This window comes from Vicugna pacos, chromosome 33, assembly GCF_048564905.1.
Source record: "Vicugna pacos chromosome 33, VicPac4, whole genome shotgun sequence".
NCBI classification, from domain to species: domain Eukaryota; kingdom Metazoa; phylum Chordata; class Mammalia; order Artiodactyla; family Camelidae; genus Vicugna; species Vicugna pacos.
Genome location: NC_133019.1, coordinates 10159021 through 10180994, shown reverse-complemented (window position 1 = coordinate 10180994; position 21974 = coordinate 10159021). Strand labels below are relative to the sequence as shown.

The following is a 21974-nucleotide window of genomic DNA, read 5'->3' as shown; positions in this document are numbered from 1 at the left end:
CATTTAATTTTGAATCAGATGGAATTTTCCTTCCTCGTTTTCTTGCCTACGAACTACGTTGTTTCTCTGGTTGCTGCCGGCACACATCAATTGTAGCGTTTAATCAGGTCAATAGGGCATCTTCTCTAAAATCAACGAAATTCAGTCTAAGGAAAGGTCTCTAAGGATTCTGAATGATGGAGGCTTCTTCAGGGAGACCCATGACGGAGTCACAGGGGAGGCAGGACCAGACTCTCAAGCCAGCAAGTGAGGGTCTGCAGTGATGGCAGAGTGAGCCCCTTCCCCAGGCACCCAGGGAGCAGCCTGAGAGCCATCACTGCAGGAGCTGAGCGCCAGAGGGCGGGAACTAGTTGATGCATTTGACCATTTAGTTCCACAACCTGTGCTTGGCCGGGTAGTGAGGAGCCAGAACATGGTCCCTGCCCACAGTAACTCCCAGCTGCTGGGAAAATGCAGCAGAGGCTGCGGAGGAGAGGGAGCGCTCCTGCGCTGTAATAATGTCCATGGGGCTGGTTCAGGGAGTCTAAGGAAGCCGGACAGATGGATAGAGCCAGGGTTAGTGGTGCAGGAAGCCTAAGGGAGAAAGGCCCCGTGAAAGACCGTAGAGGGTAAGAATTAAGACTGGCGAAACTCTCAGTCCTCAGCTTCAAGATCCAGCTTCTGGTCCTACACTTCCAGGTGGTGGCAGGATTACTGGGGGTGGACCAGCAGACTAAGAGAAGAGGTTGACGAGCCAGCAAACCACATTTTGCTCAGACCTAAAAAGTGGGATTGAGTTTTGGAGTGTTGGTATGTAACACCCCACTTTTTTCCCCCTTCAAGGTACCAAAGCAATTAAAAAAATAGATTCAGGAGCCTGACACCTAGAGCTGCAGTGGGGACATGGTTTTGATGTGTAGCCACAATGGACTTTCAAAGACCTTGCTCCAGAATTAAATACATCCACCCCAGCACAGGTAGAGCTGGTGGAGAACAGACCTTAAAGTACCCTCCTAGCCAACAGGCAGGTCCCAGAAGGGGCCAGATCACACACACCCACTTCTCAGCCTTATCAGATCTGATGTCCCTTGTAACAAGGATCCTGTAAAGCCCCCTTAATATTCTAGAATGAAATTTATAGAAACCGTATTTGAAAATTGGTAAGATACTCTAATTTGAATAACAGGAAAATGAAAAATGATTTCAAATTTAATAATATGTATTTCACAAGTACATCCTTGGGCGCACTCCCCTGGGGAGTTTCATGAGATCATAGGATGCTTGCCCTATATGAACGTGACAGACACAGGTATAGTATGCTATACTGGCAGCTCAAAACCATGATTTTCCAAAACGTTAAACAACTCTTGGTAAACATCCAAGCAAAATAAAATATAATCTTTCCTCAGTTTACACAGAAAATGGCATCCTTGGAAAAAGTCAGTGCATATTATTAAAAGTGTGTGAAAGATGCTGCCTGCATAAGGACTGCATTGGGTCCTAGGCGCACGTGACTGTAGGCAGGCTATTTACTGACACAAATGTCCGGTGGGCGCCTGAGAGTTGTGCGGGACACGAACAAGGGTCTCTTGTTTGGTACTGTCTCCTGCCCTCTGCCTGGTAAATGCAAATAGAGCCTCCTAATTGTTGACACGGAAGAAACACCCCACAGATTTCAGAGAGCGACTTCCAGGTTTGCTGTCCCCCCTCCTGAGGACAATTGACCTAGACCTTCTGGGGACATAGGTCACTTCTACCAGGAGGCAGAGGGTGAGAGGGTCCTTCCACTCAGAAAGACAAGGCTGTGGGAAATGGAGGTCCCCTGGCACTGGGAAAAAGCACCCCCAAATGACACACACAGACCTGCCTTCAGAGAACCTACTTGCTACCCAACAGAGAGACAGGTCTGAAAAATCCCTAAAAATGTCAGAACAAGGGATACGCACTGCCTCAGGAGGGAGTAATCTGGGTTTATTGAGTGACTAGGTAGACGTGGAGCAGAATTTTCAGGTAGGAGATGACTGGTGAGATAAAAACGATTCCTTTCTCCAAAGTGATCTCCCCATTGTAGTCAAGATAATATAGCAATAGTAATATTTATCAGATCCTGCTTGTGTGCGGGCCCTGTGTGCAACATGCTTATTATTTACTGTTCCATTTAATACTTAGAGCAGCCCTGCGGGGGAGCTGGGATCATTCCAATTCTATAGATGAGGAAACTGAGGCACTGCGGGCTTAAGGAATTTTCCCACAATCGCTCCGTGCAGAAGTGGGGAATTTAAAGCCAGGCCTGCCAGCCCCCGTGGTTGTCCCACTCCTTGGCGCTGCTCATCTTGGACGAGATGGTTCCAAGGAGTGGTTGAGCCCATTGCCCGTATTGGATCAACCTCTCTGCATCTCACATTCCTCATCCGAAGATGAGAACAGTCCTAGTGCCTACTTTCCAGGCGTGTTGTAAGGTTTAATTACAGTGAAGATCTGTAACTTAGAACAGGCTCTGACATACAGTAATCGACCGGTAAGTATTAGCTGCCATGACTGTCTGGTATACGAGGACCCATCATTTTCTCCTCCCCTTCTCTTCCTGGATGGTTGCTACACTGGGCTTGCACAGTTTACGTGGGCTGTGGATGCTACTAGAAAGGTGGTTTTGTTCTGAGATCTATGATCTCTCAGTCTATGCCTCCCCACCCACCCCAAGCTCGGGTGGGAAGCAACTGGTGAGCATCTTTGCTTTTAAAGAGGTGGGAAGTTGTCCTCCTTTGCCAGCCATGCTCAGCTCTTTGGCCCGAGGCTCAGATGTCAGTTGTCTCCTGTGTATGGTCTGGACAGCAGCCCCAGTAATGGATGGACTGAACCTTGTTGAGAGCAGGACTGTGAGAAGCAGCTAGGAACGGGAGCAGCTGGGGCTTCTCGGGGCTTCTTCCTGTCCCTAGAACACCCTGGTTTATCCAACTGCCCTCCACACCACCACAAAGCCCCTCGGGGCATGGGGTGTGGGCCTAGCACATACGGGCTCCAATACAGACGGAAGCCCGGGGGTGTCTCTGGAAAGGGAGTGGAGACCGAACGTTCCTCTCCGCTCAGGTGTGGGTAGAGAGCAGTGAGGACACAAGAGGAAGAGGAAAGCTTCAGGACCGCTCCCTGATTCTGCAGGGATCCAAAAGCGGGTTTTCTTTGGAGATTTCAGTGAGTTGCCTTTGGTGGATATAGACTCTGGTGAGACTAAAATCAGAGCCAGCTCTCCCCCGTCTCATGCAGGAGTCTCTTTGGAGCAGGGGTCTTGAAAACGAAACTGGATTTGGCCCCAGTGACAGAAGTTAATAACATTTATTCAGCCCTGAGTTTAAAGGCACTGGGCCACACCCTTCACATGCAGTATCTCATTTAAACCTTACAGCAACCTGGAGGAGTAGCTTTTGGAATCGCCATTTTACAGATGAGGAAACTAAGTCTCCGAAAGTTCAAGGGACTTGCTTGGAACCAGGATTCAAACCAAGGATGATGGGGTGTGCCAGGCACTTTACATAGAATCATGTCTTATTTGATATTACTTAATCTTTATGGCAGCCCGGTGAGGTAAGCATTGTTATTCCCATTTTACAGCTGGGGAGAATGTAGCTCAGAGAGGCTAAGTAATCTAGCCAAGGTGGAGCTCGGCTATACAACAGGCCTGTCTGACTCTACACTGTTGCAGGCTGCTTTTGAGAGAGACAGAGAGATCCTGCAAATCAGTGTGACCGCAAATGGCCCAGAGCCCCTCACTGACATCTGCACGGTACTTTTCCACAGGTCCCGAGCCCTCTCACTCACAGTGACTCCCGCAGACCTCTCACGGCTGGGGCCTGCCAGCTTGCACGGTAGAGATGCTATCTGCAGGCTCGGGGAAGGCTGCCAGGGAAAGGGTGGGGTGAAGCAGGGCTCCCACCCAGAGGGTTCCCCTCGCCTCAGGAGGAGAAGCGCCTCCCTGGGCCTGTGCGTGAGAAGAATGCAGGGAGGAGAGGGGTGTTTGCATATGTGTGTACCTGCAGGGCAGGGGTGGGACCTGGCTTTCTCTTTGCCCCCAGTCAGAGGGCTGTCCAGGCAGCTCCAGGAACCAGGAGAGTCTCCTTCTCTCAGAATCACAGCTGCAGAGGAAAATCAGCTTTTCCACCTCAAACTTCCCTCCCCTAGTCCAGGATTTGGAGGCTGCTCTCAGAGCCCAGGAGCTGCTTCTAAGTCCCTGCTCGGTTCCCTCCCGGGCCACATCCCACTTCACATCCCCTTCTGCTCCACAACGTACAGGCGACCCTGTTAAGCCAATAGGTTTCAGCTCTCACAACAGCTGTGTAGAGCGAGTGTTGTCATTCTCATTTGACCAGGGAACAGAGGCTCAGCATGAGAAAGTGATTTCAACTGAGTGGCAGAGCTGGGGTTTATTCAGTTTACCTTTATTCAGTGCCTACTTGATGACGGGCACTGTGTCCAGCACTCCCTCGTCTGTTGTCTCCAAATCCAGCTTGTTCCACTAAGCAGCTGTCTGCATCACCCCTGGGCCTCTGTGTTCAGATGCAGTGTCAAGACTCCCCTCTGTCTTCCCTGCGAGGCCGCTAGAATCCCCTTGGTCCCAACTACCTGGCTCACATCCTGTTTTGTTTTTCTTTCTTGGCAGCCCCTCCCCTGCATTGGCATCTTTTAACATTTTCTCCGCAGACATTGCTGGCGAGGACCCCTGCAGGGTGTCTGGTTTTAGGCTTGGAGGACGGTGTAGTGCTCAGAGGTCCGGCTCTGGTGTCACGCAGACCTTGGATTTGAATCTCAGCTCTGCCAACAGGAGCTGTGAAACCTGGTTTCTCACCCTCCCCAAGCCTCAGTTGCTGCCTCTGTAAAATGGACGGAAATAGTAACACCAACCTAATAGTAATATTAGGAGGAGTAAATAATTAGGAGTCAGTGAGAACTTGAGTGTAGACTGTCTGGGACACAGTAAACACTCAATAAACTGGGCTACAGTTGCTGTTGCCGCAGTGTTGGTTCCAGCTGTCCTGTTTCACATCAGCCTGGCTCCAGGTTGCCCTTCCTCTTAGCTCTGCCCTTGGGAGGCCCTGGAGGCTTGAGCGTCACCTTTTTCCAGGTGGCAGTTCTGCTCAGACTCCCTCCAACTGCTGGCCTTCCTCTGAATGCTCTTCCCTGTGCCCTTGAACCTGACCCAGCCCATTACCAGAGGAATAATAAGAAATGTATGCCAGACTCAGCTGGTGCCAGGTAAACACGGGCATGCCTCACCATACCTAAAAGGGTGGTTCCCGACACCGCGTACACAAGTTAAAGCTTTATAAACGAAATCTCAACTTTTCTTCACTGAGAGACTGCTATTTAAAGAAATATTACACTGAATGTTTTCAGAGAACAACGAATGCCCTTTTAGGTCAGTTGGAGTCAAATATCACAGGGTTTGCTGAAAGTGAGTTATATATTAATTTGACTTTTCCCCTTGATGACATCTTCTCAAAGAAAGTGGGTGATCCTAGCAGGGAAATTCTTAAACTTTACCCCCATCCCTGTGGATGGATTCATCTGAGGGCTTGGAAATGGGTTTTGAAGTCCATTCAGGCAGCTGGTAAACCGAGGCCCAGAGACACCTGGACACTCGGTCCCTGGGGGTAATGTTGATTCCTGCAGGGGCCAGTGGCGGAGTGCTTCCGTGCCCCTAGCCGCGGGCTGCGACCCCTGCTTTGGGAACCAGTATTCTGTGTTCCTTTGACTCTCACGTGGATAACTTGACTCCCAGAGGTTAATATTTGCTCTTTCCCTTCCTCACCAAGAGGAATGGCCGCTAGGGTAAGAGCCCCCAGGCCAGAAAGGGTTAACACCACTGGGAGAGGGAAATAGTGCAGCTGCGCAGAGACAAGGAGTCCCTTCCTCTCAGAGAGAACCAGAACCAACTTCCTTTCTGAGGATTTGGTGCTTTCCCTTACTCTTGGCCTGGTGGCACAGAGGACAGCTTCCTGGCTAGCAGGGCACTCCCCCAAGCCTGGCCTTGCCCGAGGCCTGGGAGCTATGGACAGTTTTCTGGCATAAAGCGGGGTGGGGAGCGGCAGGAGCTGGGTTTCGGGACTTTGCCCAGGATCTGGCCACTCAGCAGGGTCCCGGCATTCTCAGGGTGGGCTGCCCCTTCCTGCGTGGGGAGGGCCCTGAAGGAACAAGATTAGGGGAGTCCAACCTCACAGGAGGCCTCCATCCAGGCCCCTTCCTTCCCAGGTCCTAAGCACTTCCAAGTACTGCCCAGGTGCCCATAAGAAGCAATGGAAATCCTCTTTGAAATGATGGAAGTGTCCTGAAGGTAGGGAGGAGCCGAGGAAGAGGGAGGCATCTCCGCTCCATATTGACTGAGCCCTGACACTGGCCCCGACCTGCACCCTCCCTCCCCATCACCTGCCAGGCTCTCATTCATCTTTCCAAACTCAGCTCAAATGTCCTGTATTCCAGGTAGCCCTCTAGGACCATTTCCTCTGCCTCCTGTATCTGTGTGGGTCTGCCCCTCCTCCACCAGACTGAGAAATATGTAAGGAAAGGATCTATATTGTATTGATTACAGTAGAGCAGTGCCTGGCGCAGAGCAGACATTTGCTAAGTGTTTCCTAAGTAAATGGATTGATGGACAGTTGGAGTGAACCTGTCTGCCCACCCCTCCATCCTGGGTGCCGTGAACCCCCATCTCTGCCTTCAGGAACTTCTGCTCTTCGTGCTCCTCTGCTCCCTCTCGCCTTTCTCCCAGCCAGTGGGCCACAAAAACTCACCCCTTTTCCCCGGAAGGTGAGCTTGTTGGGTGTCAGTGTGCAGTGGGTTCCATCCAGTCGTCTCTGGTAAATATTTTCCAACTCTGCCACTTGCTGGCTGGGCCCCGGGGACCTGTTGGCCGAGGCATCTCAGTTGTTTGCTCAGTGGGTGCTGGGTGCTAGGGCCTACCCTCTAGGGATCCAGCGTCTGCACACAGGACTCTGACCAACCCAGTTTTCTAAACCCTTTGAGGGTGAGAGTTCAACACCAAGCTAGGTATCTCAAGCCAGAAGAGGCCCCTTACAAAGCCCCTTAGGGAGGACTGAGGCTCGCCAGAGACTGCCTTCTCCTGGCCATTTCAATGGAAAGTGTGATTGGGGATATTCAAAGACACCCGAGATCAACCGTGGAGACAAATTTGGGTTGAGCTTCCAACTCTAGAGTGAGTCAGAGACACACAGACTCTTAGAGCTAAAGAAAGCGTCCCTTTGGTCACCTGTTCCCCGTTCCCAGAAGGGATCCGTAGATGCCTGCTGTCTAACACCAGGGTCCCTTCTTCCTTCCTCCTATCCTACGTGTCGATACACTGATTTATTCATAATATAACATCTTACCACTAAGTTTTCACTGTCTGCAGTGACATTTTAAAAGAAGAAAACATAGCAAATTTTTATGAAGCTAAATGTATTCAATTTTAGCAGTCTTAGATTTTGCATTTTTTGGTGTTAAAATATGAATGGCATATAATGAAATGATGGTCTGACTAAATGATACTGGTTACTTTAATATCTTATTTGGTAACATAAAGGAGCACTGTCTTTTATTTTAAGAACTCTGCAAAAAAAGAGAGAGATTCACTTGTCAGGAACCGCAGAAGCCTAGGAACTAGTGATTCCAGCCTAACGCACCTGCTGGGGCACACGTTCTGAAACCCCTGACAGATGGCCCCTGGCCCCACATCTCTGCCAAAGCTTTCCTCACTGTCCAGAATGCAACCCCCTCCAGATCTGAGCAGGTTGCAATGTTAGGTCGTTCTTTCTCCTGTTAGACCCCGATCGACCTCCCTGTGATGGTCATTCCTGTGGTCGTCACTCTGTCTGCCTCGGGTCCAGGGCCTGAGGGTATCCCCTTCACCTGACAGCCCTTCACTATCTGAGAAGAGCTCTCAGCCCTAAATCTTTGCCCTTCCGTGTAAACATCCAGAGTTCCCTCAGCGATTCCACAGAGCAGGTCTCTGATTGCCTTCCTTAAAGCAATTACGCACATAGTCCATGAGTACTTTCGTATAAAAATATTTAATAACAGAGACAGACAAGGAGACTTTTGCTCCCTGTTCAGTCTCAGCCCTCTTCCTAGCAGGAATTTCTGTTGTCCGTGTGGGGTTTACAAATGCCTCATCCTTCTGTACTTGCAGGGATATGGGTACAAATGGAAATGTACAAATGTTTGTGGAGTTTAAAAAATGCATATATATGTACATAAGTATGTCTGTATAAATTATACTGTATGTATTCTTTTGTGACTTTCTTTGAAATTTAAAAATAAGATTACTGGATTATTTCATGGCAGTACCTACAGAGTTGATCATGATGATTGTTAATGACTATATTAATATTCTACTGTTTCCATGTAATTTGACTGTTCCATTGCCCTGTCAATGGACATTAGGTTGATTCAGATGTTTCTGTACAAGGCTATGATGAATGCCTTGAACTTGTTTGTGTCTTAATGCCTTTGCCCGTATAGGTTTGGGTCTGCCAATCACCCTCTTTACCTATAATATCTACGAGTGTACAACATGCAATACTGATGACATCTGGCTAGGCCAGAGCACAGTGGGACCCTTAGCTCATTCATTTATCCATTTACTCATTCGACAAAATTTAGTTGAGCACTGATTATATCTTTATTGTGCCCTGATCCCAGTCATTCCAAGCCCAGATAAGGCAGTGGCAGGCCTGTCCGCATGGAACTTAGACGGTCAAGTAGGGGAGCCTCCCTTCACGTCCTCCTTTACTAGGACAGTACAGTTTATCCTACAGACTTTTAAAAAGATAATTACACCACACTCTTCGCTTACATGTTCTTAGAGTCAGTTAACGCCTCTCACATCTTTTTAAATACAGGCTGTTTCCTCAACTTGTACAGTCAATCTTCATATTTTAAGTAAAGGATTTTTACATTTGTTCTTATGTTTTATCATACTACTTTCTTCCCTTCCTTGCACATTTTCAAGACTTTTTTTTTTTTAAAGCCTTGATGTCTTTGTGCAAGGAACTGGCTAAGCCTGCTCCTTATACAGATATTTATTAAGTGTGCAGGCTACGCACATCTTCATCCAAGGTTCTGGTAACATTCTTAGCAGGACTGGACCACGAGCAGAGCCCCATGACATGCCATTGGAGACATCCCTCCTGGTTGGCAGTGATTCCTTAATCAACCCTATCTCAGCCCTTGTGACCCCATCCTGACCTCCGGATACTTGTGTGCATACAGTAATTATAGCATTCGCCTGATCCTCGTCTCTAGGACCACTGTATAAAGGGAAATGAGCCTAGCTTGGCAGGACTTTCTAAATCAGTGTGACGCGATGGAAAGAGGGTTGATTCTGGATCTGGTCGGACCTGGGGTCAAATTCCAGCTTTGCCACTTTCCAGCTGTGTGGCTTTTGAGAACTCTTTTGACTTCTCTGAGACCCAGTTTCCTGTATTGTAGGATTATCGAAAGTACTTTTGCATCAATTCCTCATGTATTTAATAAGCACTTACTAAGTGACAGGCCAGCAAGATAGGTGTCCCAGGTGATAAATCTGCAGAATCATTATCTTCGTATTGTTTTGGTAACAACAAAAAAATGGAAAGTCTTTCTTAGAATAGGTTTTATGAACATGTGAGCCTTAATCCTTGAGACCTGAATAAGAATCACAGGTTACTTTCCTTTCGTAAGTAGGGAAACAGGCTGTCGGAAAGTCCTTGGCTCAAGTTCACTCAGCCTTTTGGTAACACGTTTGGTAACCACTCCTCAGCCTTAGAGAATTTACTCACACTTGTGTGGGTTCAACCAACGATTGTGCCTGGAGCCCTGTCCCAGGCTAATAGGGGTAACAGGATAGATATGTACTCAATAAAAATTGAACCAAAGAGGCAACCCCATGCCAAGCAGAGCTACACAGAGCCACTGCAGTGCCTCACTTATCCAGAGAGCCAGCAGCCTTGCCTACTTAGAACCCAGCTGAGAATAAGAAGGAAGCAAAATGAGACCTCAAGCCAGACGCTTTCTCTGAGCCTTCAACTTTTAATTTTAGGAACAGTTCTAACAAACTTAATTATCTGGGTTTTCTAGCCCTTAGCAAATAAATGTTGCACATTTGAGCTGGAATAGGGGGCTACTAGAAATAAGCATACCAACAGTAGCAGATAAAAACCTGATTGTGAGAAAGGAGGCAAAAATCCTGGAAAAAAGCAGAGCTGCAGGGGACAAAAAAAAAAAAAAGCAATTCGGGGCCATTTAGTGCTACTGCCAACAGAGACCAAACACTTCAGTGTCCCCAAGGGCATGATTGCTTTTAAAAAGAGTTCACAATTACCACTGAGTCATTGACTAAATTATCTTCCAGGTACTCTTTAAGGGAAAGTAGAGATGTATAAAATATTTTTTAGCAAGATCTCTTCAAAAATGAAAACAGTAAGTATCTATCCAAAACTGAAATAAAGGCTTTGGAGCTGCAAGGGACCGATTTCAGTGGCTGAAAATCCACTTATTTGGGGGAGGTTTCCTTAGGAAATCCTAGGATTTTGAAAAATGTGTTGAGTTTTTTTTTTTTTATTGAGGTGTAATTGATTTATATGATATTAGTTTTGGGTATATAACATAGTGATTCCCAATTTTTATAAATTATACTTCATTTAAAGCTATAAAATATTGGCTATATTTCCTGTGCTGTACAATATACATGTTTATTTTATACACAGTAGTTTGTACCTCTTAATCCCCTACTCCTATCTTGCCTTCCCTCCTTCCCCCTCTACATTGGTAACCCTTGTTTGTTCTCTATATCTGCAATTCTATTTCTGTTTAGTTATATTCATTCATTTTTTTTTTTTTTTTAGATTCCACATATAAGTGATAACATACGGTATTTGTCTTTCTTTGTCTGACTTATTTCACTAAGCATAATACCCTCCAGGTCCATTCATGTTGTTGCAAATGGCAACATTTCATTCTTTTTATGGCTGAGTAATATTCCATCATGTGTGTGTCTGTGTGTGTGTAGTATATATATATATATATACTACACACACACACACACACCACATCTTCTTTACCCATTCATCTGTTTGAAGAACACCTCAGTTGCTTCCATATCTTGGCTATTATAAATATTGCTGCTATGAACATTGAGGTGCATGTATCTTTTTGAATTAGTGTTTTCATTTTCTTCCAATGTATACCCAAGAGGGAAATTCCTGGATCATATAGTAGTTCTATTTTTAGTTCTTTTGAGGAATCTCTATACTATTTTCCACAATGACTGCACCAATTTACACTCCCACCAGTAGTGTATGAGGGTTGCCTTTTGTCCACATCCTCACCAGTATTTGTTATTTGTGGCCTTTTTGATGATAGTCATTCTGACAGGTGTGAGGTGATATCTCACAGGTGGTTTGGTTCGCATTTCTCTGATGATTAGCAATGTTGAACATCTTTTCATGTGCCTGTTCACCATCAGTATGTCTTCTTTGGAAAAATGTCTATTCAGGCCTTCTTCTTTTAATCAGGTTTTTTGGATTTTTTTTTTAATATTGAGTTGTATGAGCTGTTCACATATTTTGGATATTAACCCCTTATCAGTCATATCACTTGCAAATGTCTTCTTCCATTCAGTAGGTTGTCTTTTTGTTTTGTTGATGGTGTCCTTTGCTGTGCAAAATCTTTTAAGTTCTATTCAGTCTCATTTGTTTATTTTTTGTTTGTTTTGATTTGGGTATTTTGTTGTTTTGCATTTGGAGACAATCCAAAAAACATTGCTACGATTTGTTAATGGGTGTTCTGCCTCTGTTTTCTTCTAGGAATTTTATTGTTTTCAGTTTTACACTTAGGTGTTTAATCCATTTTGAGTTTATTTTTATACATGATGAGAAAATGTTCTAATTTCTTTTAAATGTAGCTGTCCAGTTTTCCCAGCGCTATTTATTAAAGAGACTATCTTTTCCCCATTGTATAGTCTTGTCTCCTTTGTCATAGATTGAATGACCATAAGTGTGTGAGTTTATTTCTGGACTCTCTATTCTGTTCCATTGATATATTTTTCTGTTTTTGTGCCAGTACCATACTGTTTTGATTACGTAGCTTTGTAGTATAGTCTGAAGTCAAGGAGCATGCTATTTCCAGCTTATGCTTCTTTCTTAAGATTATTTTGGCTATTCAGGGTCTTTTGTGTTTTCATACAAATTTTAAAATTATTTCTTCAAGTTCTGTGAAAAAAAGCTTTTGATGTTTTGATAGGGATTGCACTGCATCTGTAGATTGCCTTGGTCGTTTTAACAATATTCATTCAATCCATGTACATAGTATATCTTACCATCTGTTTGCATTGTCTTCAATTTCTTTGATCAGTATCTTATAATTTCTAAGTACATGTCTTTTACCTCCTTAGGTCTTTTACTAGATATTTTATTCTTTTTGATGTGATTTTAAATGGGATTGTTTTAATTACTCCTTCTGATAGTTTGTTGTTAGTGTATAAAAAAGCAACATATTTCTGTATGTTAATTTTTTTATCCTGCAGCTCTACCGAATTCATTGATGAACTCAAGCAGGTTTTTGTGGTGTGTTTAGGATTTTCTATGTATAGTATTTTGTCATCTGCAAACAGTGACAGTTTTACTTCTTCCTTTACAATTTGGATATGTCATTTATTTTTCTTGTCTCGTTGCTGCTGCTAGGACTTCCAATACTATGTTGAATAAAAGTGATGAGAGTGGGCATCCTGTCTTGTTCCTGATCTTAGAGGAGATGCCTTCAGCTTTTTGTCACTGAGTATGATGTTAGATATGGGCTTGTCATATATAGACTTTATTATGTTAAAGTATGTTCCCTCTATGCCCATTGTGTGGAGAGTTTCTATCATAAGTGAACGTGGACTTTTGTCAAAAGCATTTTCTGTATCTATTGAAATAATCATATGATTCTTTCTATTCTCCAGTTTGTTAATGTGGTGTATCACATTGATTAACTTGTGGATATTGAATGATCCTTGCATCCCTGGGATAAGTCTTGATTTGTGCCGTGTGATCTTTTTAGTGTATTGTTGGATTTGGTTTGCTAATATTTTATTGAGGATTTTTGCATCTATGTTCATCAGTAAATATTGACTTATAAATTTCTTTTTGTGATATCTTTGTAACATTTAGGAAGGCTTCCTCAGAAAATCCTGGGAATTTGAAAAATGTGTTGAATTTTAAATCAGATAACTTGAGTTCAAGTCATAGCTCTCCTGCTGCTAACCAGTTCAAGTTCCTTGGCTGAATCACTTACCTTTCATAAACTTTGTTCTTCTCAGCCGTAAAACAGGAATAACATCACCTGCCTTTTCAATCTCATGGGAATATTCTGAAAATCAGCCAAAATGATGTGATTGAAAGTACTTTGTAAACTGTAGAATATCATGGAAGGGTGTAAGTGAGGTCTGTACGCCACATCCAGGTGTTGCCTGCTGGGCGACAATGACTCAAAATGTGGTGGAAGGAGATGGATTCCCCATTACTGCTGAAAAAAAAATTCACACACACACAGCATGCATCTCTGCATTTATGTGTGTTTATTTAGATAATGTGCCCCTAAACCTTTCAAGACTTCCCTTTCACTGGGTGAAAGAGGAAACTATAACTAACACGAATACCTCCTAAGCTAAAAACTTCTATACAGACTTAGGAAATTTTGAGTGCCTGTATTTAATCTTAATTTTTTTTCTGATTTAAAATAGCATTTACCTTTAACATTGTGAACCTTGCGGAAATATTTGCTTTAGAAAGCGGATCCCTTCTGGAGCCCTAACTACCTTCCACTCCACCTTTTATTAGCAGCTGGAGTGGCTACGGTCTTTCAGAAGTTTTTCTGTGTTAGTTCTTTCAGTCCTACAGGCATTCAGCAGAGAATTCCTGAAATAGTCCTTTGTTGTAAGGGATAAACCTTTAGTGGTGGAAATTGATTTTTTTTCCTAAAAACTCTCCCTACTGCCTCCTCCTCTCTCTTCTTGCTGTTTTGGCCTCAGGCATGTCCTCATCTATTCTTACCTAGAGTATTAAAATCAACAGCTTTTTCACTAGTTGCCCGGCTTACAGTTGTCCTCTTTTCAAATCTGTATTCCATATAGTTGTTAGCATAATCGAACTAAACAAAAATCTCGCCACATCACTGCCCTTTACTCGAGTTACGCTTTTCCCGAGTCCAGCCTCAACTCTTTCGCATGACCCTCAGGGGCTCTGTCGGCAGGCCCCGGCTGCTGGCCCAGGTCTCTCCCACCCCCCCGCTGCTGTCGCGCTGCATTGTTTGTGGCTCCTGAAAAGAAAGCCCTGTTCCACCATCTGTGACTTTGGACACACTGCTGCCACTTGCTGGCGCACCCTTCTTTACCTTCTCCTGGTGAACCCCTCTTCATCCTTCAGGGCTGCTCAGAGGGACTTGGCTTCTGTGGAGCCTTCCTACCTCATTGCCCTCTGTCTAGCGATCCTCTGCCCTGACAAAGCCAATCCCAGCCTCTCCATGAGACCACCAGAGCTCCTTCTCACTGCTATAAGTACTGCACTGTAGGTGATTGCTTTCTTTAGTTGCTGCCTCCTAATTAGTCCAAGAGGTCCCTATTTATCTTTGTGTCCCAGTTCCTCTTGGTGTACAATAGGTGCATGTTAAATTTTATTGAACTAAACCGAGTAAGGGGAACTTTAGGGGACAGGAAAACCTCTGTTTAAAGCATGCTACATGGAAGACCGTCTTCTCCACTGCTGTTGGAGCAGAACTGTTGTCAGAGGGCCACAGAGGCGCCTCGCTCTGTTTAGGGTGCCCCAGGAATGCAAGAGCCAGGGACCTCAACCTTACTTAGAAGATTATTCTCAATTATGAAAGTTACCAGGGAAAACCATTGACATGCATTTAAGGCCAGTGCTCAGGCTTTCAGAGATAGGCTTCCAGGTCACAGGCAGTCACCCAGAGAATGCCAAAAAGAATCCCATTCAAAGTTTACTTTCAATAACTATGTAGGTCCCACATACATGTACAAGTCCCAGGCTACACTTGTGGGAATGTTTCACCAACTGTGCACCGCACATGAAAGCAGCATGGCCTGCAGGGGAGGCAGAGGTCAACAAGCTCGTTTTGCTTTTAAATTGAAGTAGAGTTGATTTAAATGTGTTAGTTTCTGGTGTACAGCAAAATGATTCAGATATATATATAGGTTATTATAGGTTATTACAAGCTTTTGAATATAGCTCCCTGTGCTATACAGTCAGACGTTGTTGTTTATCTATTGTATATATAGCAGTTTATATCTGCTAATCCAAATGCCTAATGTATCCCTCCCCCTCTTTTCCATAAGTTTGTTTTCTATGTCTGTGAGTCTGTTTCTGTTTTGTAAATAAGTTCACCTGTGTCTTTTTCTTTAGATTCCGCATATAAGTGAGATTATCAGACTAAGTGAAGTAAGTCAGACAGAGGAAAACAAGCTCATTTTCAGGTGGAAAGTTCTGGGTGGGAATACACTGGGGCTGTCTTGAGTGGTATAGGCAAGAGAGGGGGACCTAGAGGCTAAAGACCCAAATAGAAAGTCAGGCTCTTGCTCTGCCTGGCTGTGTGATGGGACATGTTACTTAAAGTCTCCTAGTCCCGTTTTGTGCATCTGTAAAAATGATTTGACAAGATTATTTCCCTCATTGAATTATCATGAAGAATATATGAAAATACATTTGAAGGTGCTTTTTAGTCTCAAAAGTGCTTTTAAAATGTCACTTTTTCTGGAATTAATCTGTGCGGTGCTTCACAAGGAGAAGTCGGTGCTGTGTGTGCTCGTGTGCATGTGTGTCCAGGACAAGCCAGCATCGGTCCTTCCTTTCAGTAGTCTATTTTGGACCTCAGAGTGAAATGTACCCTGGTATGGGGATTATATGGCATGACTGAGCCTTCTCTTTGCCCTGTCTACCTCTCTTTCTCATGGTGAGGGAGGGAAAGAGCAAATATCAGTGCCCTGGAGTTAAGTCGTACATGTGAGAGTCAAGGGAACACAGAATGCTAGCTCCCAAACCCAGCGTATTAGGTTACACATCAAGTAGATGTGTGCTTTATCTGTATATAAACTTTACCCTGTGGAGTAATTGAGAGCTCTGAATCAGGAGTGAGATTAAATCTTATTAGCACGATGGGATTAGGGTTACTACTCAGTTACTACAGGAGGCAAAAGAGGCAAAATCATTAGCTAATAGAAATAGAAGACAAAGCCATGCCGCAGGGCTGTGGAACAGACCGAGTGCAGGGTGGGGAGATAGGAGACCTGTCTTTTTGGGCCCTGGCTTAGTCTCCAGGCCTGGCTTGGCTGCAACTCTAGTGTGTTGCCCTGAGCAGGTGATTTCTCCTCTCTGGACTTTAGGAGTCATAGCTGTAAAACGAGCCATTTGGTCCAGATGATACTACATTTCCTTCCAGTTCTAATGGGGAAAGGTGGGACCCAACACTCGTTGAATGTCTGCCACGCACCTGGCATGATCTGCACTAAGCTACCTTGAAGAGTCTGTGATTCAATGAGTCTCTCACACACAGAGGTCAAGTTTATGTGGAAGAACTATGGAATCAGATACACTTGGACTGAAATCCCCGATCTATTATTTACCACCAGTGTAACTTTAAACAAGGTTCTTAGTAGTTCCAAGCCTCTGTCTTTTCATCTGTAAAATGGGTCTGTTGACACAATGTACCTACTCATTTGCTCACACACCTACTCCCCTTCTCTCTTTTATACATTATATATTTCTTAAGTAGGTTCCAGCTAGTTTACTTTTGTGGAGGAATAATCTAGGCCTTGAGAGGTGAGTGAAGTAACTAAATATTAGATCGTGCAGGTCTTCAGAGGCAGGGATGGAGCCAGAAGTCAGGTCTCCTGGTTGATTCTGAGCCTTGTGCTTATTTCCTGGATGTCTTATTTCTCCCCACATGTCTCTGCTCTGAAAAAGCTTGCAAAGTCCTCCCAGGATAGGCAGTCCGGAGGTGTGCAGGAGAACCCAGAGTGATGGCAACCAGCATCCACACACCAGAGGATTCCCAAGAATAGCCCCTGGCAAACAGTTTGCAGAGTTTGGTTCAGAGACCATGCTCAGCCTTTCTCCCCCCACCGCACCCCACCCCACCCCTCCCTCCTGCCACTCCACTTACTGGGGGGCAGAACAGTCGCCTATGCGAGCAAATCAACAGTAATCTGCTCCTTCCCAGCCAAAGAACCAGAGAGGGCAGCTCTGTGCTCTCGTCTACCAGGCAGACGACCAGGAGAACAAGGTCAAAAAAGAGAGCTGCCATCCATCCAGCTCACCACCGGAAGCAGATGCCACTGGCGTCTCTAGACGACTGCAGAGCGGTACAATGGTTAAAGCTGTTTAAGCCCTGGGCACCATAAGACACCTGTGAGGATGTGTCCTCAAAGACAGCACAGCCCCTTCCTAGAGTCTTTAAACTCGAATTCGCAGACCTATACGCCAGAGGGAGAGGAAAAGTTTTATGGGCTTAAAATGATGGGGTTTTTTCAGACCTGTGTCAGCACTAGTAATGCTGTGTCCTGAGAACTGAAGACAAAGTATTAAATAACATCCCTGATAAGCTTGTTGCATTTCCAGAGAAGGTGCAAGCAGGAAAAACAAGGATGCCTCTTTGGAAAGCTTTTGGGGAAGGAGCAACTCAGCATGGCCCCAGAGACCCATGTGTCCTGGCTTCCATCGCTCCTTTGTCTAGAAGTTTGATGCTGTCGGGGAGAAGGTCCCCGTGCGTGTGGGCAAAGATACGTCTAGGCTGGTCTGTGTAGGTCTGACTAGAGACCAGGGACTGGACGAGGCCATCTCCCCAGGTACATTCCAGAGACGTCCAAAGATATACCAAGAGCCATGGAGAAAGGAGAGACCCCAAGCGAAAATACAGCCGGTATCTCTTAAGGGACTCTCAGCCTTACTCACCTGAGATGAGTTACTTGCCTGCCTCATTCCACTGCTTGGAATATATTTTTAGGATCTTTTCATGAACAATATGTTTGCCAACCCTTTATAAATCAGTTACAAAACAGAAGCTCTTCTTCACTGCTAAAGAGAAGTATAGAAGTAGGGGAGAAAGAAAAAAAAAATCTTGCCTGTAATTGAAGGCAGGTTGGGAGACGTTCATGCTTTGAAATTCTCCTTCTTGTGAAATGTTTATGAAACACTTTCCACAAACGAGTTATGCAACTGGAACTACAGCTTTGATCATTTTCCTCGCCAGCGATACATTCATTAGTGTTGGGCTGTCTTCCCCCCTGAGAGAGGGCCATTTGAAATGTCGTGGGGAGGCGGCTAAGGCTGAGTACCCCAGCCCCCCAAGCCCCATCACGTGACCCCAAACAGATGGTTAATAAGGAGGTCCAAGTGGGTGTCTGGGCCCGAACATCGCCTTTTCCGTCACCTGTGGTCTGTTCTCTCTCCCATCCCTGGGGTGTTTGTAGTATTATTTTGTAGAAAGAGCACCCAGGGACAGCCAGAGGGCCGTCCCCTTGTCGGGCTTTTGCTCGTGTCTTGTTACGTAGCTTCACACCTATCTCTGAAGCACTCCTGGTCTCTGTGAAATGTGAAGATAAACACTTGTCCCCTCACCTCCTGGCTGGGAGGTGAAGCCAAGGTGGGAGTGTATGAAAGGTTTCCAGTTCCTCAGAAGGGGCTCTCTCTTCCCAGAAGGAGGCAGTTGCTTTATAAAGCAGGTGATGTCAGGGAGTTCGCTGGGATTAGAGAAGATAATCACCCTTGATACCTTTTTACCTTCCTGATCACTGCCCAAGACTCAATGTAACACCTTTGCACAGGCAGTGGGTGGAAACGATCCTAAGCTGAAGGATCATGTCTAATAGATGGGCAGGATAATAGACGGCTGTGACCGGGCAGAGCCCTCTGGGGCGGCCCATGACCCCAGGGGTTAGTCCGTCTCAAACAGGGCCTGGAGAAAAATTCCACTTGCACGAGAAGAAGCACCAAAGGGACCCTGGAGACACTCCTCACGATTCCAGGCAGGCTGTGGGTTTGGTTGGGTTTTCACAAGTACAGGGGAAATTGGGTTTTCATCCAACTTGCCTCCGGTTCTCACATTGAAGTCAGTGGGATCCAACAGAATGCTCTCTATCTCTCATCTTCCCCATCCACAGCCAACACCCAGTTGCCTGGAAAGGCTCCAATCTTACCCATTCGACAGCTGTGAAAGAGATTTTTTTGGATTTGGAAGGGACTTTATTTCTTAATTTCTTAGCTGCTTAGCCCCTGAACTCTCAGAGAATTGTCGAAGTGTCCCGGAGGCAGGAAGAGTTCCTGATGTGTCTTCTTCCCTTCCCAGTCCAGCTCTGCTCTTTCGGAGACCCACCGACCGAAGCAGAGATGTCAGAACTTGTCACAGAAAAAGTCGTCTGCTTTATTGCCTTTCAGATTTGTTTGCTTAGGGTCGTCTTCTTCGGGGGTTACCGTCAGCAGCTCACAGCCAAGGGGTGAGGAATTATAGAGTAAGAGGTCGATAAAGCAAAAAACTCCCAAGAATAACGCACAGAGTGGTCCGAACATGCCAGGCTAACACCCAGGGGAATCTGGGGGCTATCAGGCACTTCATTTTCAGAAATGGAGGTCGGCAGTGCCCCTGCAAGACTTCGGAGGGCAATTGATCCGAGAAGCAGATGAAAGGGTGAGTTTTCTTTTATGATGGCTCTGGTTTCTGAAATTAAGTGTTGCAGGAAGACCTGGCACAGATTCTAACAGATAGCACTCAGGTTGGAGGCAAAGCACATGTTTTCCAGCTCCGTCATAGCTGCACCTCCTTATCTCCCCATTGCGCATAATGAGTCTATAAAGGAACCCTGCCACTTGCCTCCTAGCTGGAGCTGAGCCAGGCTGCCTGCGGTGGTTCCACCAGCGTGCTTCAGCTCCAGTTTTCCGTGTTCTCTCTCTGTCCCCCTTCCTCCATCCTGCCTCACCTGTCCCTGGTCAGGGATGAGGGATGCCCCGGGGGCAGGAGGGGGCTACAGAGGGGAAATGTGGGGAAGGGAGGCTGGACAAAGAGGCTCTCTGCCTGAGCGAGATCTCCTCCCAGAGCAAACCTTCAGCTTGGTGGTGGTTTGAAATAAGTAGTTTATCATCTATTTCTAGCTTTTTGAAACCTGCTAACAAATGTTCCGCCAGAATCTAGGATGTGAAAACTCTAATTTCTGGGGGAAGAACTAGGACACCAGAGCTTCTTATCTGGACATGCCAAGCGTGGGTGGAAGAGCTGAAGGGCACTGGGAGTAGAGATGGGGCACTGGAGAGCAGTCCTGGGTGGCAATACCTTTCAAGTTTTCAGAATGTCTAACTCTGCCCCTCACCATGCTACCCCCGTCACCCTCCCTTCCTCCAGAATTGTCTACTTAGCTGAGAGAAGAGAGGAGTGATTTGTAAAGATTGTCCCTAAAAGAAGTGTCCTCTTCCCAGTTTTGGTGCCACCAGGACTTCCTGGTGCTGTTTAGATCTGCCTTATCTAAGAACTCCGCAGCAACCTGGACTAGCCAAGTCTGCCCAATGCACTATGGAGTTGGAATTTATAATTCCACTTTAGGACTGAAAGGGAGAGAAATCATGCAGCATCATGTAACAGCTGGGGAAACCAAGTCTCATAGAGATAAAATGATTACTCAAGGTTACATCATAATTTAGAGTCAGAGTTAGGACTGGAAATGAGTTCTAGCTCCCTGTTCACTGTTTTTCTCACTGGATCCTTGTGTATTTCCCCACCAGAGGATGGGGAGATGGACTGTATTTGTGTGTTTTACTCAAGTAACACGCGTTCATTCCTACTGGGTACAAGGCATTTAGGACTTTTGCTCCCTCCTCTTTCTCTGTCACTCGACAGAATCTTCCTAACTCCCCACCCCAAGAGAACACTTTCTTTAGTTACGCAAAGAACCATTTTTCCACAGTGATTAAGCATTTGTAGTGTTGTTAGTCAGAACTTTTAATTGGGTTAGACTAATGCAGACAGGAGTAATTCTAGGATGTCATATAGACCAAGAAAATGGTTTAAACCAGGGTCCCTATGGCCACGAGTTTCCATCAAAGGGCTCCCCACTGCTTTTTTAATAAAGTATGGTCTAGATCCCATGCTTCCTGCCATATTATATGAATTCAAAGGCACTTGTATACTCCCTATTCCCCCCCCCCACAATGAACTTCCTGAAAAGCTGCAGGAGGGTGGTTGTTCTCAGGGTGGGAGGAGGGGTGGGCACAAGTAATGCTTCCTGCCCTGCCCTTGGACACCTGGAAAACCCACAGGTGGGTGGCTGGTGCTGTCACTGAAGGGTGGTAGAGGCTGGAGAGAGTTTAGAAACCACCACAGGCCCCTCAGGCTGCAGTTACAGCAGTGACTGTGGAGAAGACATGTCCCCGCCTGTAGGAAGATAGGCGAGGACTGTCACCAAGCCACATGGGCAAAGAGGCTAGCTGCAAAGGCAGCTCAGCACCCAGAGGACAGAAAAGTGAGGAAAACAAGGAAGATGGAGGTGAAACTGGTTCCCAGACTTTGGGATTTCATGGTCCAGGAAAATTAAAACAAAACAAAACAAAACAAAAACAGAATATAAGAGAGATTGGTAAAGGGTTGACAATTTTATTTTTACTTTGTGAGCTGGGGAGTTTTGAAAATATCATTTAAGATCACCATCATTTTGTAAAAGAAATTCTAACACACCACTGCCCCCCCCACACACAAGAAAAAAAGACCGTCACCTCAGAATTTCAAAGAAATGTTTAAAGTCACTACAATATCCTTATCTTTTTGGATTTCAATGTGGAAGAGCATAGACTGTGCTATGTACCAGCACAGGCCCCGGAATGGTGTTCGGGAACTAGGGATCCAGGTGGAGTCCCCATCTTGAAGACGGTTGCTCCAGAGCACCTCCCACCTCTGTCTCTCGCAAGCTGCCCTGGCCCAAAGGGCACCGCAGGCAGGGAAGT

General features: G+C 45.6%; 1 protein-coding gene across 6 annotated transcripts in view; it reads left to right on the top strand.

Moving 5' to 3' along the window:
• POU2F3 (POU class 2 homeobox 3) overlaps positions 1-21974 on the top strand; it is a 74465-nt gene that overhangs the window by 33378 nt on the left and 19113 nt on the right. For 2 of the 6 annotated variants that reach the window (XM_072953760.1, XM_072953759.1), the window contains exon 4: positions 19609-19674. The exons of the other annotated variants lie outside the window; for them this stretch is intronic. In XM_072953760.1, coding sequence (XP_072809861.1) covers positions 19609-19674 — 66 coding nt within the window. The remainder of the gene's footprint in view (positions 1-19608; positions 19675-21974) is intronic. 6 annotated transcript variants of the gene reach the window in all.